Genomic DNA, 13,085 nt, shown 5'->3' with positions numbered 1-13,085 from the left:
GAATGGGGTAATATCAGTCATTTAAGGGAAAGAGGGTACTATGCTTTGATGAAGCATTGGATTGTAGACAAATAAATAATTGATGGTCCATTATTTTTATTCACTACCACACTGACTGATAACAATACTCTTCCTGCTAATTGTCTAGAAACCACCATTACAAATCTTAAAAGAGAAAATGTTTGCTCCTCAAATGAATCAGGGAATCTCATGTTGCTGTTTGTCTGAGGCCAGATAGATGGACTGTATGTTCCTATCCCACCTCTATGAAAAGATAGGCCTGATAATGGCAACGGAACTGTGTACAACAATAAAATGCATTATTAACGTTGTCACCTTTATTTAGTTAAGTGATAATGCCAGAGAAGCTGGTGTTTGGAGGATATATTGGCATGGGTGTTGTTGGCAAACCATGCCAATATATCCTCCAAACACCAGCTTCTCTGGCATTATCACTTTTATACAACAGGTTACCAACATATTCAAATAATGATGATGAAATTTGATGAAATAATACTATTTTATCCTTCCACAAGATATAGATATAGTCCCATTCTTATGCCTTGCTTTCTAGCTAGCCAACTAGGGCTAATTTACAGTCACGTCAAACAGTTTAAGCTGTTTTTCTCGTGACATTTATTTGGATACATCCATAACAATGAGTTAATAAGCCTCGATTTCACCTGCCATAGGAAATGTCAGGACCGTTTTTCAGAGGAGCTAGCCAACAACACAGCTAACACAATCACTTCAAACTGAAGCTGAAAAGACTGCAAACTAGCTGTACTTCGTTTCGTTTCACCTGCTTTCTATTGACATTTCTTTGTTTTATATCCATAAAATGATGCCAACTGATTCATGATTTCGACTGGATGACAAACGCTGCCTGCCTGTCTGTCTCCTACCGACAAGTTCGTTACTATGGGACAGTTGCAGATCAAATTTGAATATTGAAACAATGTTGCAAATGTTGGAGAGACAGACCACAAGGTTTATACAAATCTCCGCTGTTGAAAACGAAATGTTAGTCCAAAATAAATGTGTGATAATGTCTAGATGCTTTTTATAGTGGAGATCAAGTTTATAAATTGTCTGGCTGAGCTTGAGACAGTCAGATTGAAAATGTTTTTATTTTTTATTAAACCTTTCTATACTATTCTACTGTATCTTCGTCTATGCCGCTCTGACATTGCTCGTCCATATATTTATCTATTCTTAATTCCATTCCTTACTTAGATTTGTGTGTGTTGGATATGTGAAATGGTTAGATATTGCTGCACTGTCAGAACTAGACACACAAGCATTTTTTATTTAACCTTTATTTAACTAGGCAAGTCAGTAAAAAAAATAATCTTATTTACATTGATTGCCCTACATGTTAGCGTCATAGATTTAGCCGGTGGTAACTTGTGGAATAGACACCGGCTGGAATGCGTTTTTAACCAATCAACATTCAGGATTAGACCCACCTGTTGTATAATTAAGTAATAAGGCACTAGGGGGTTTGGTATATAGCCAATATACCACGGCTAAGGTCTGTTCCCCGGTAGGCCATCATTGTAAATAAGATTTTGTTCTTAACTGACTTGCCTAGTTAAATAAAGGTACAACAATATATATATATATATATATATATATATGAAATTATGCACAACGCATCGCGGGGTGCCTGGACATTACATCGCCTATTTCGAGTATTGTTATGTTGGTTGTTAAGACAATACACATGTTGTAGTTAAGCCTCGAGCTGTTTTCACATTTTCCTTTGCCTCTCCCCATGATCTTTGTCTGTCTATATGCTGCCATCTGCTGGTACAGTTTAGACACTACCACAGAACACATTTATTACTGTCACATTGAGGACATGGTGATGAATATCGAGTTTCTAACTGGAGAGAGTAGTAACTAATCAATGATTGAAAACTACATCAACAACTGTCTGATTTAGCAAAGATGCATTAGGTCAGGACTATGGTCCTTATTGGACATGCCCCAGCAGGTCTAGACAGTCGTTAACTGAACACACACTGTTCTGTTTGACCAGAAGGCACACTGTACAGTATCTGTTTGAGCAAGGGTGCGACTACAGTTTAGTAAATTAATAATGCACAGCTAACCTGCATTATGCACTCCTTTAGAAGTGAGTCTCTGCCTGCTGTCATAGCATTTACGAAAAAAGATTCCAGTCAGAGTGCAGTATAACTGCAGTTAGAATCCAGTATATCTGCAGTACGGAGCAATTATTGCGTCCAAAATAAGACAGCCGACTGCAGTTACTCCACTTTTACCTCCGTTTCAAAACTACAATCAGCATTCTACTGGCTTGGTCTCTCATCAGTCTTTGGCTGTAGATTGTTCCTGCTCAGGTCCTCTGAAATACAGCACCCTATGCAAAACATTACCAACCAAAGGCAATATTTTCTGGCAGCCTGATTTACCTATCATCCAAAAAAAGTTCCTCTTTATGCAACCACTCTCAACTCAGTGACATTTAGGGAATGGTGTATGCCTAACTGACCAAATTATGTTGAACATACTTTGTATGTAGGATTTGTTATACGACGACAGAATGACATTCAGACAGGTCATAGATCTTATTATCTAAAATAAAACAAAACCGAGTTCCGTGGAAGTATTGTCGTCTACTCAGGAAAGACTCGTCATGGCCATCTTTCCCACCTTCCTTTTATTAGAGTAGCACGATTTTTTTTCATAATTCAGAGGTGCAGGATCCAAACGCGGTAGATTAATATTGAAGATGGAAGGAGCAGCAACGCGCACTGTGATAACGTCTACCAGCAGCAGCACGGACAACTTTTCCACCTCCACTCTGGCATGTGATAGGCACTTTTTTCGCACTGCTTCGGGGCTCCTCGTTTTCGCAGAAATAGTAAGTAGTCAAGTTTCAAGGTTCAAGCTGTAGGCTACGGGTAACGCATGGTACATCATCCAAAGACATGCTTATTTGCAGATTCCTTATAGACCATGCAACAACAATAAGACATAATAAAGGTTAAGAATACGAACATAAATTACATGGCTCAATAGAACAGAATAAACATTTTATAGTAGCATAAGTATAATTCAAGAAAGCACATTTTATAGTCCAATATTTACACTTGTACTGGAGAAGGTTGGGATGGGGGCAGTGTTTAAACTGGGCAGTATGACAAGAGTCTGGTAGCAAATCAAAATCAAATCAAATTGTTTGGTCACATACATGTGTTAAGTTGATGTTATTGCGGGTGTAGCAAATTGGGCTCCCGAGTGGCGATGCGATCTAAGGCACTGCATCTCAGTGCAAGAGGCGTTATTACAGTCCCTGATTCAAATCCAGGCTGTATCACATCCGGCTGATGTTTGCTCATTCTTCAAGGCAAAACTGCTCCAGCTCCATTAAGTTGGATGGGTTCTGCTGGTGTACAGCAATCTTTAAGTCATACCACAGATTCTCAATTGGATTGAGGTCTGGGCTTTGACTAGGCCATTCCAAGACATTTAAATGTTTCCCTAAATAAACCACTCAAGTGTTGTTTTAGCAGTATGCTTAGGGTCATTGTCCTGCTGGAAGGTGAACCTCTGTCCCAGTCTCAAATCTCAGGAAGACGGAAACAGCTTTCCCTCAAGAATGATCCTGTATTTAGCACCATCCATCAATTCTGACCAGTTTCCCAGTCCTTGCCGATGAAAACATCCAATGCTTCACAGTGGGGATGAGGTTCTCGGGGGTTATGAGAGGTGTTGGGTTTACGTCATAGCATTTACCTTGATGGCCAAAAAGCTTAATTTTAGTCTCATCTGACCAGAGTACCTTCTTCCATATGTTTGGAGAGTCGCCCACATGCCTTTTGGTGAACACCAAATGTGTTTGCTTATTTTTTTATTTAAACAATGGCTTTTTTTCTGGCCACTCTTCTGTATACTTAAAGTGGTCCTATGGACAGAGACTCCAATCTCTGTGGAGGTTTGCAGCTCTTACAGGGTTATCTTTGGTCTCTTTGTTGCCTCTCTGATTAATGCCCTCCTTGCTTGGTCCGTGAGTTTTGGTGGGCGGCCCTCTCTTGGCAGGTTTGTTGTGGTGCCATATTCTTTCTCCAAACATAAAGATGGTGATTATGGCCAAACAGTTCTATTTTTGTTTCATCATACCAGAGGACTTTTCTCCAAAAAGTATGATCTTTGTCCCCATGTGCAGTTGCAAACCGTAGTCTGTCTTTTTATGTCGGTTTTGGAGCAGTGGCTTCTTCCTTGCTGAGCGGCCTTTCAGGTTATGTCGATATAGGACTCGTTTTACTGTGGATATAGATACTTTTGTACCTGTTTCCTCCAGCATCTTCACAAGGTCCTTTGCTGTTGTTCTGGGATTGATTTGCACTTTTTGCACCAAAGTACATTAATCTCTAGGAGACAGAACACATCTCCTTCCTGAGTGGAATGACAGCTACGTGGTCCCATGGTGTTTAAACTTGCGTACTATTGTTTGTACAGATGAATGTGGTACCTTCAGGCATTTGGAAATTGCTCCCAATGATGAACCAGACTTGTGGAGGTCTCCAATTTTTTTTCTGAGGTCTTGGCTGATTTCTTTTCATTTTCCGATGATGTCAAGCAAAGAGGCACTGAGTTTGGAGGTAGGTCTTGAAATACATCCACAGGTACACCTCCAATTGACTCAAATCATGTCAATTAGCCTATCAGAAGCTTCTAAAGCCATGACATAATTTTCTAGAATTTTCCAAGCTGTTTAAAGGCACAGTCAATTAAGTGTATGTAAACTTCTGACCCACTGGAATTGTGATACAGTGAATTATAAGTGAAATAATCTGTCTGTACATTTTTGGGGAAAAATTACTTGTGTCATGCCCAAAGTAGATGTCCTAACCAACTTGCCCAAACTATAGTTTCTTAACAAGACATTTGTGGAGTGGATGAAAAACGAGTTTTAATGACTCCAACCTAAGTGTATGTAAACTTCCGACTTCAACTGTAATTGGTTGCACCAGATCTAATTTAGGGGCTTCGTAGTAAAGGGAGTGAATACATATGCATGCACCACTTTTCAGTTTTTAATTATTAACTTCACCAATTTGGACTATTTTGTGTATGTCCATTACATGAAATCCAAATAAAAATCTATTTAAATTACAGGTTGTAATGCAACAAAATAGGAAAAACGCCAGGGGATGAATAGTTTTGCAAGGCACTGTACATATGAGATGAGTAATGCAAGATATGTAAACATTATTAATGTGACATTATTAAAGTCGCTAGTGTTCCATTTATTAAAGTTGCCAATGATTTCAAGTCTGTATGTAGGCAGCAGCCTCTCTGTGTTAGTGATGGCTATTTATCAGTCTGATGGCCTTGAGATAGAAGCTGTTTTTCAGTCTGTCGGTCCCAGTTTTGATGCACCTGTACTGACCTCACATTCTGGATAATAGAGAGGTGAACAGGCAGTGGCTCGGGTGGTTGTTGTCCTTGATGGTCTTTTTGGACTTCCTGTGACATTGGGTACTGTAGGTGTCCTGAAGGCAAGCCCTGCGGTTGTGGGCGGTACAGTTGCCATACCAGGCGGTGATACATCCTGACAGGATTCTCTCAATTCTGCATCTGTAAAAGTTTGTAAGGGTTTTAGGTGACAAGCTATTGCGCCTTCTTCACCACACTGTTTGTGTGGGTGGACCATTTCAAATTGTCAGTGATGTGTACACAGAGAAACGTAAAACTTTCCACCTTCTCCACTGCTGTCCCGTCGATTTGGATAGGGAGGTGCTCCCTCTGCTGTTTCCTGAAGTCCACGATCATCTCCTTTGTTTTGTTGACATTGAGTGAGAGGTTTTTTTCCTGACACCACACTCCCAGAGCCCTCACCCCCTCCCTGTAGGCTGTCTCGTTGTTCTTGGTAATCAAGCCTACCACTGTAGTGTCCTCTGCAAACTTGATGATTGAGTTGGAGGCGTGCTTGGCCACGCAGTCATGGGTGAACAGGGAGTACAGGAAGGGGCTGAGTACGCAACCTTGAGGGGCCCCAGTGTTGAGGATCAGCGAAGTGGAAGTGTTGTTTCCTACGTTCACCACCTGGGGGTGGCCCATCAGGAAGTCCAGGACCCAGTTGCACATGGCGAGGTTCAGACCCAGAGCCTCGAGCTCAATGATGAGCTGGAAGGGTACTATGGTGTTGAATGCTGAGCTTTAGTCAATGAACAGCATTCTTACATATGTATTCCTATTGTCCAGATGGGAGTGTGCAGTGTGATGGCGATTGCATCGTCTTTGGACCTATTGGGGCGGTAAGCAAATTGAAGTGGGTCTAGGGTGACAGGTAAGATGGAGGTGATATGATCCTTGACTAGTCTCTCAAGGCACTTCATGATGACAGAGGTGAGTGCTACGAGGCGATAGTCATTTAGTTCAGTTACCTTTCCATTATTGGGTACAGGAACAATGGTGGCCATCTTGAAACATGTGGGGACAGCACACTGGGATAGGGAGCGATTGAATATGTCCGTAAACACACCAGCCAGCTGGTCTGCGCATGCTCTGAGTTGTGATGTCAGTGTTTAGCATGAATGTAAATGTGTGCACGTCTATATCGGCGTGTGCATGAGTGAGTGCATGTGTGCTAAGGTGAGGAGAATCAGAGCAGGTGGTCAGTCCAGTTCAATTGTTCAACAGTCTGATGGCTTGTAGATAGAAACTGTCTCTGAGCCTGTTGGTATCAGACCTCATGCTCTGACCGTCTGCCAGATGTTAAGGGAGGGAGAGAACAGCTTGTGGCTGGGGTGTGTGGGGTCCTGGATGATGCTGCATGACTTCCTCAGGCACTGTTTCAAGTAGATGTACTGGATAGGTGAGACCACGGTCCCATGATGTACTGGGCCGTCTTCACCACCCGCTGGAGGGCCTTGCGGTCGTATAGGGAACAATTCCCGTACCAAATCAATCAAATCAAATGTATTTATATAGCCCTTCGTACATCAGCTAATATCTCAAAGTGCTGTACAGAAACCCAGCCTAAAACCCCAAACAGCAAGCCGGGATGCAACCGGTCAGGACATTCTTGATGGTGCAGGGCTAGTATTTGGAGAGGACCCGGGGCGGCATTCTGTTGTGCCCTCTTGACAACAGGGGTGGTGGTGTTGGTCCATGACACGTCCTAGGTGATGTGGAAACTGAGGAACTTAAAACTAGTGACTCTCTCTACTGCAGTCCGGTTCATGTGGATCGGGACATGTTCACATCCCTGCTTCCTGAAGTTAACAATTAACTCCTTTGTTTTGCTGACTTTGAGGGAGAGGTTGTTGTCAATGCCAGTTCACTTACATCCTCCTTATAGGCTGACTCATTGTTGTTGGTTATCAGGCACACAACCATGTTGTCGTCAGCAAAGTTCATGAGGGAGTTGGTGTCGCGCAAAGCCACGCAGTTGTGGATGAACAGGGGGTACAGCAGAGGACTGAGGACACCCCTGGGGGGCCCCTGAGTTAAGAGTCAGTGTAGAGGAGGTGTCCTCACAGTCTGTGCTCTACCCCTCAGGGAGTTCAGGATCCAGTTGCAGAGAGTGATGTCCTAACTACAACACAAACATATTTGTGTCCAAGTTTGATGTAATAATTTATTGAAATCACTTTGGCAGTGGCTTTTACCATCTTTCTCACAATAACTGCCATCAGAATTCATGGAGGGAATCAATACCGCTTTGTTGATTAAACAAATTAAACACATTATGAAGATCAGACATTTTAGATTGTTCATACCTTGTATCACATGGCTAATTGTACCCTTATCATAGGGGCACAATTAGTTCTGAAAAAGGGAAGAGTTTGTCATTTCCTGAATCCCATTACTTTTATACAGATTTGCATTCTGTTTGACCTGTATATTTTATGTGCATTTTATACACATTTTGCATAGGCTAATGACCTGTATGACGTTTTTTTCACAGATGGTGACATGACATTGTATTGAACACTGCACTGAACTGAAGATTCAATTATTTCAAATTTTTCAAGGAAATATAACTGGAGAAAATGACCATAATGTCAACCTACTTCCTGTAATATAGACTACTTCCTGTAATATAGACTACTTTCTGTAATATAGACTACTTTCTGTAATATAGACTACTTTCTGTAATATAGACTACTTCCTGTAATATAGACTACTTTCTGTAATATAGACTACTTTCTGTAATATAGACCACTTTCTGTAATATAGACTACTTTCTGTAATATAGACTACTTTCTGTAATTTAGACTACTTTCTGTAATATAGACTACTTAGTGCACTATAAATGGAAAAGGATACCATTTGGAAAGCTGGCTATATGCTTCCCTGTCCCCTCAGGTGTTTGGTCTGCTGGTATGGATGCTGATAGCAGGGACGGAGTACTTCCGTGTGTCTGCCTTTGGGTGGGTCATGTTTGTGGCCATCTTGTACTGGGTCCTGACGGTCATCTTCCTACTTTCTGTAATATAGACTACTTTCTGTAATATTGACTACTTTCTGTAATATAGACTACTTTCTGTAATATAGACTACTTTCTGTAATATAGATAACTTTCTGTAATATAGAATACTTTCTGTAATATGGAATACTTTCTGTAATATAGAATACTTGCTGTGTAGACAGACATTGGTTCTCAGTACAGTGTTTTATTTTTCTCTGGAAAGGGAAGTTGCTTAAAAAACAAGGTCAGTTTCATTGTCCATTTTCCTTCCAGCATCAGAGGAGAATGTGACCAAAAGAGCCTCCTCTTCCACTTAGGCCAGACATTATTTTTTCCTGTGACATGAAGCAACCAATGAAACATTATTTTCTTTTAATAACAGGAAGGGAGGTTTGCAGTGCAACAGAGGACAAAACTTCCCATTATTTACAGTAGCACGCAGTATAACAATCTGCATCTATAGATTTATCATGATCAATGTGTGACGGCATTCTGAAAGAATGATCAGATCAGATAGGTGTCAGTCAGCTGCGGGTTTAATTTCGGTTCCAGAAATACAAACTATGAAAAATCACTTGGCAATTATGTTATACTTTGTATAGCTGTTGTACTGTTTAAGATGAGAGTTTGCAGGTAAACATATCCCTCTACACTGCACTGGATCCTGTGCATATGATTTGATTTGATTTAGGCTATATTATTTCCTTTCATTATAATGTCTTTCTACAGTATGCCTTCAAGATAGGCACAGCAAATGCATTTAAATACATGATAAGGTAGACACCACCAGACCACAGCCATCACTGACTATGTGTGCTATTCCCTGTATAGTGCACTACTTTCTACTGGAGCCCTATGGGCCCTGTTAAAAAGTAGTGCACTATAAATGGAATAGGATACCATTTGGAAAGCTGGCTATATGCTTCCCTGTCCCCTCAGGTGTTTGGTCTGCTGGTATGGATGCTGATAGCAGGGACGGAGTACTTCCGTGTGCCTGCCTTTGGGTGGGTCATGTTTGTGGCCATCTTGTACTGGGTCCTGACGGTCATCTTCCTCATCATCTACCTGACCATGGCTTACAACAGGATCCCTCAGGTCCCCTGGACAACTGTGGTATGACACATACTACGGCACATAATACAGCATTATTTGAAACTTGAGTGATTGAGGTTGTTTATTATACATCTAGTAATTTAATAATTGTGGACTATTTATGTAACAGAAAACCAATGGAGGTAACTGCCTTGATGGTTTTGGGGGAGAGAGCAAATAGATAAATGTGAATGTGATCAAATGAAACCATTCTATAATGTGTACTACCCTACAGTATCTGAGACAGCCAGGAATCCTGTTGTTGTCATTCTACAGGGTCTGTTCTTCAACAGTAGTGCTACAGTGATGTATGTGGTGTTCTACAGGGTCTGTTCTTCAACAGTAGTGCTACAGTGATGTATGTGGTGTTCTACAGGGTCTGTTCTTCAACAGTAGTGTTACAGTGATGTATGTGGTGTTCTACAGGGTCTGTTCTTCAACAGTAGTGCTACAGTGATGTATGTGGTGTTCTACAGGGTCTGTTCTTCAACAGTAGTGCTACAGTGATGTATGTGGTGTTCTACAGGGCCTGTTCTTCAACAGTAGTGTTACAGTGATGTATGTGGTGTTCTACAGGGTCTGTTCTTCAACAGTAGTTCTACAGTGATGTATGTGGTGTTCTACAGGGTCTGTTCTTCAACAGTAGTGCTACAGTGATGTATGTGGTGGCAGCAGCAGTGGACGCAGCCTCAATCAGCCATGCTGTTAAGGGACGCCATAACTACAACTGCTGGGTAGCATCCACAGTAAGAAAACCACCTTAGAACTCCCAGACAGACATTTAAATCACGCCAACTGTGAAAATATACCACAAATATGACTGAGTATTTATGATTACAGCGATATTAAATTATACAATATTAAAATGCTAAATATATGCCTATAAGTCAGATAAGAGATGTATGATGCCACTGTGTACCATCCAGAATGATGTCTATTTGGTCCATTTAAGCCTACTCAACTCATACCCAGTATTGTACTGAATTTTCATGTTTTCATATGTCTGTTTTTCAGTTCTTTGCCTTCCTGGTGTCACTCTGCTATGCAGGAAGTACATATTTAAGTTTTAAATCGTGGAGATCAAGGGATGAGGAACAATAACCACTCACAAAGGACAGCTAAAGTATATCCGTTATGGAACACAAGAAGAATGCAACAACCACTCCTTCCCTTTGGAATGCATTTCTCTATTTAATTTCTGTTATATTTCTGTTATTTTAGAGTTATGGTGTGTTTCATCTGTTGGAATGACAGACCCTGAACCTCAGTGGTGTTTTTACTTCTTATTCACTCATGAGTTTAAAAAAAATTACGCATGCTTTTTTTGGTGGAAATGCCTACTCGAACATGTGAACTTTCATGTGCCTTAATAACAAACTTGTATGCCATCTGTAAATACGAATAAAACATTTCAATTGCAAGCCTAGTTGGTTTAGCCACAGAAAAGACAGCAACCTTCTTGCCAGCCATGATTGGCTGAGATAATGAGTGGAAGTGACATACCAAGAGATGAGTTTGGATTGTTCTGCCATTTAGCACGCGTCTGTCTATTTGAGCTGGTCAGTATGTGTTGGTAATCGTGTCTAACGCAGCTTTTTCTTTTTAAGTATTGCGTAGTAAAACTGCATATGTGTTGCTCTCCACTTTCTGGAGGACTGAGGTAAGTGGAATTCGAGTATGATAGCTAAGGAGATGGAGAAAACACCTGTCTCCGGATTACATCTTCAAATTTAGGGCAACCATGGCATCCATGACAGGAGACGCGTCCAATGCAGGAGACGCGTCCATGTATATGGGTAAGAAAGTGTTATAATTTCAAGTTAAAGTGTACTGCTAGCTAGCTAATGTTAGCTGGCTGGCTAGCTAGCTTATGTTACATGTATAATCTTACTATTCGTATCTCAGAGCCATTTGCTTGGCTAGCTAACATTGAACCTGGTTGGTTAGCTACCTGCAGATTCATGCAGGGTAGTAACGTCATGAGTTGGGATTATGGTTCATTGTTGGTCACAAATACCAAAAAAAAAAGTAGGGGTGTAGATCAGAAAACCAGTCCGTATCTGGTGTGACCACCATCTGCCTCATGCAACGCGACACATCTCCTTCACATAGAGTTGATCAGGCCGTTGATTGTGGACTGTGGAATGTTGTCCCACTCCTCTTCAATGTCTGTGTGAAGTTGCTGGATATTGGCGGGAACTGGAACACGCCGTTGTACACGCCGGTCCAGAGCATTCCAAACATGCTCAATGGGTGACATGTCTGGTGAGTATGCAGACCATGGAAGAACTAGGACATTTTCAGCTTCCAGGAATTGCGTACAGACCCTTGCGACATGGGGCTGTGCATTATCATGCTGAAACATGAGGTGAAGGCGGTGGATGAATGGCGCACAAATGGTCCTCAGGATCTCGTCACGGTACACCTGTACATTCAAATTTCCATTGATAAAAATGGAATTGTGTTCATTGTCCGCTTATGCCTGCCCATACCACAACCCCACTGCCACCATGCGGCACTCTGTTCACAATGTTGACATCAGAAAACCACTCACCTACACAACATCATACACGCTGTCTCCATCGGGCCGGTATAGTTGAAACTGAGATTAATCCGTGAAGAGCACACTTCTCCAACGTTCCAGTGGCCATCGTAGGTGAGTATTTGCCCACTGAAGTCGGTTACGACGCCAAACTGCAGTCAGGTCAAGACCCTGGTGAGAACAACGAGCACGCAGATGAGCTTCCCTGAGACGGTTTCTGACAGTTTGTGCAGAAATTATTCGGTTGTGCAAACCCACAGTTCCTGTCTGGGTGGCTGGTCTAAGACAATCCCGCAGGTGAAGAAGCCAGATGTGGAGGTCCTGGGCTGGCGTGGTTACATGTGGTCTGCGGTTATGGAAGTACTGCCAAATTCTTTAAAACGATGTTGGAGGCGGTTATGGTAGAGAAATTAACTTCTCTGGCAACAGCGCTCATGGACATTCATGCAGTCAGCATGCCAATTGCACTCTCCCTCAAAACTTGAGACATCTGTTGCATTGTGTATTGTGACAAAACTGCATTTTAGAGTGGCCTTTTATTGTCCCCAGTGCAAGGTGCACCTGTGTAATGATCATGCTGTTTAATCAGCTTCTTTATATGCCACACCTGTCTTGGCAAAGGAGAAATGCTCACTAACCGATGTAAACAAAACAAATGAGAGAAATAAGCTTTTTGTGTGTGTGGAAAATATCTGGGAAACATGGGACCAACACTTTACATGTTGAGTTTTTTGTTGTTGTTCAGTGTATATACAATGAAAACTTGTCAAAAACACCTACTGTACATCATTTGAAATGTTGCCCAGGTTGTGCTTTGTGATGCCTTGAGGGTCCAATACAGGGGGATACATTTACTCAGATTATTTAGTGATTCTGGTCTGAATATACAGTAGGTAAGCAGTAGTCAAGCTAACATTTTAGACTCTATAATAAGCTATAATGTAGCATTGTTCATGGTTTAACAACTATAATTTAAAAACTCACACATCATGTCTTTAAGAT

At 41.4% G+C, this 13,085-nt stretch overlaps 1 protein-coding gene across 1 annotated transcript; it reads left to right on the top strand.

Moving 5' to 3' along the window:
• The first annotated feature begins 2,743 nt into the window (after positions 1–2,743).
• LOC139379020 (CKLF-like MARVEL transmembrane domain-containing protein 8) lies at positions 2,744–10,848 on the top strand. Its single transcript, XM_071121737.1, has 4 exons — positions 2,744–2,890; positions 9,389–9,562; positions 10,168–10,287; positions 10,556–10,848. Exons 1-4 carry the CDS (start codon positions 2,759–2,761, stop codon positions 10,640–10,642), a joined length of 513 nt encoding a protein of 170 aa, XP_070977838.1. The 5' UTR covers positions 2,744–2,758; the 3' UTR covers positions 10,643–10,848.
• Positions 10,849–13,085: the final 2,237 nt, after the last annotated feature.

Source organism: Oncorhynchus clarkii, chromosome 2 (genome assembly GCF_045791955.1).
Source record: "Oncorhynchus clarkii lewisi isolate Uvic-CL-2024 chromosome 2, UVic_Ocla_1.0, whole genome shotgun sequence".
Taxonomy (NCBI): Eukaryota; Metazoa; Chordata; class Actinopteri; order Salmoniformes; family Salmonidae; genus Oncorhynchus; species Oncorhynchus clarkii.
Note: the sequence above shows the minus strand (reverse complement) of the source record. Positions and strands in the feature narration are given on the sequence as shown.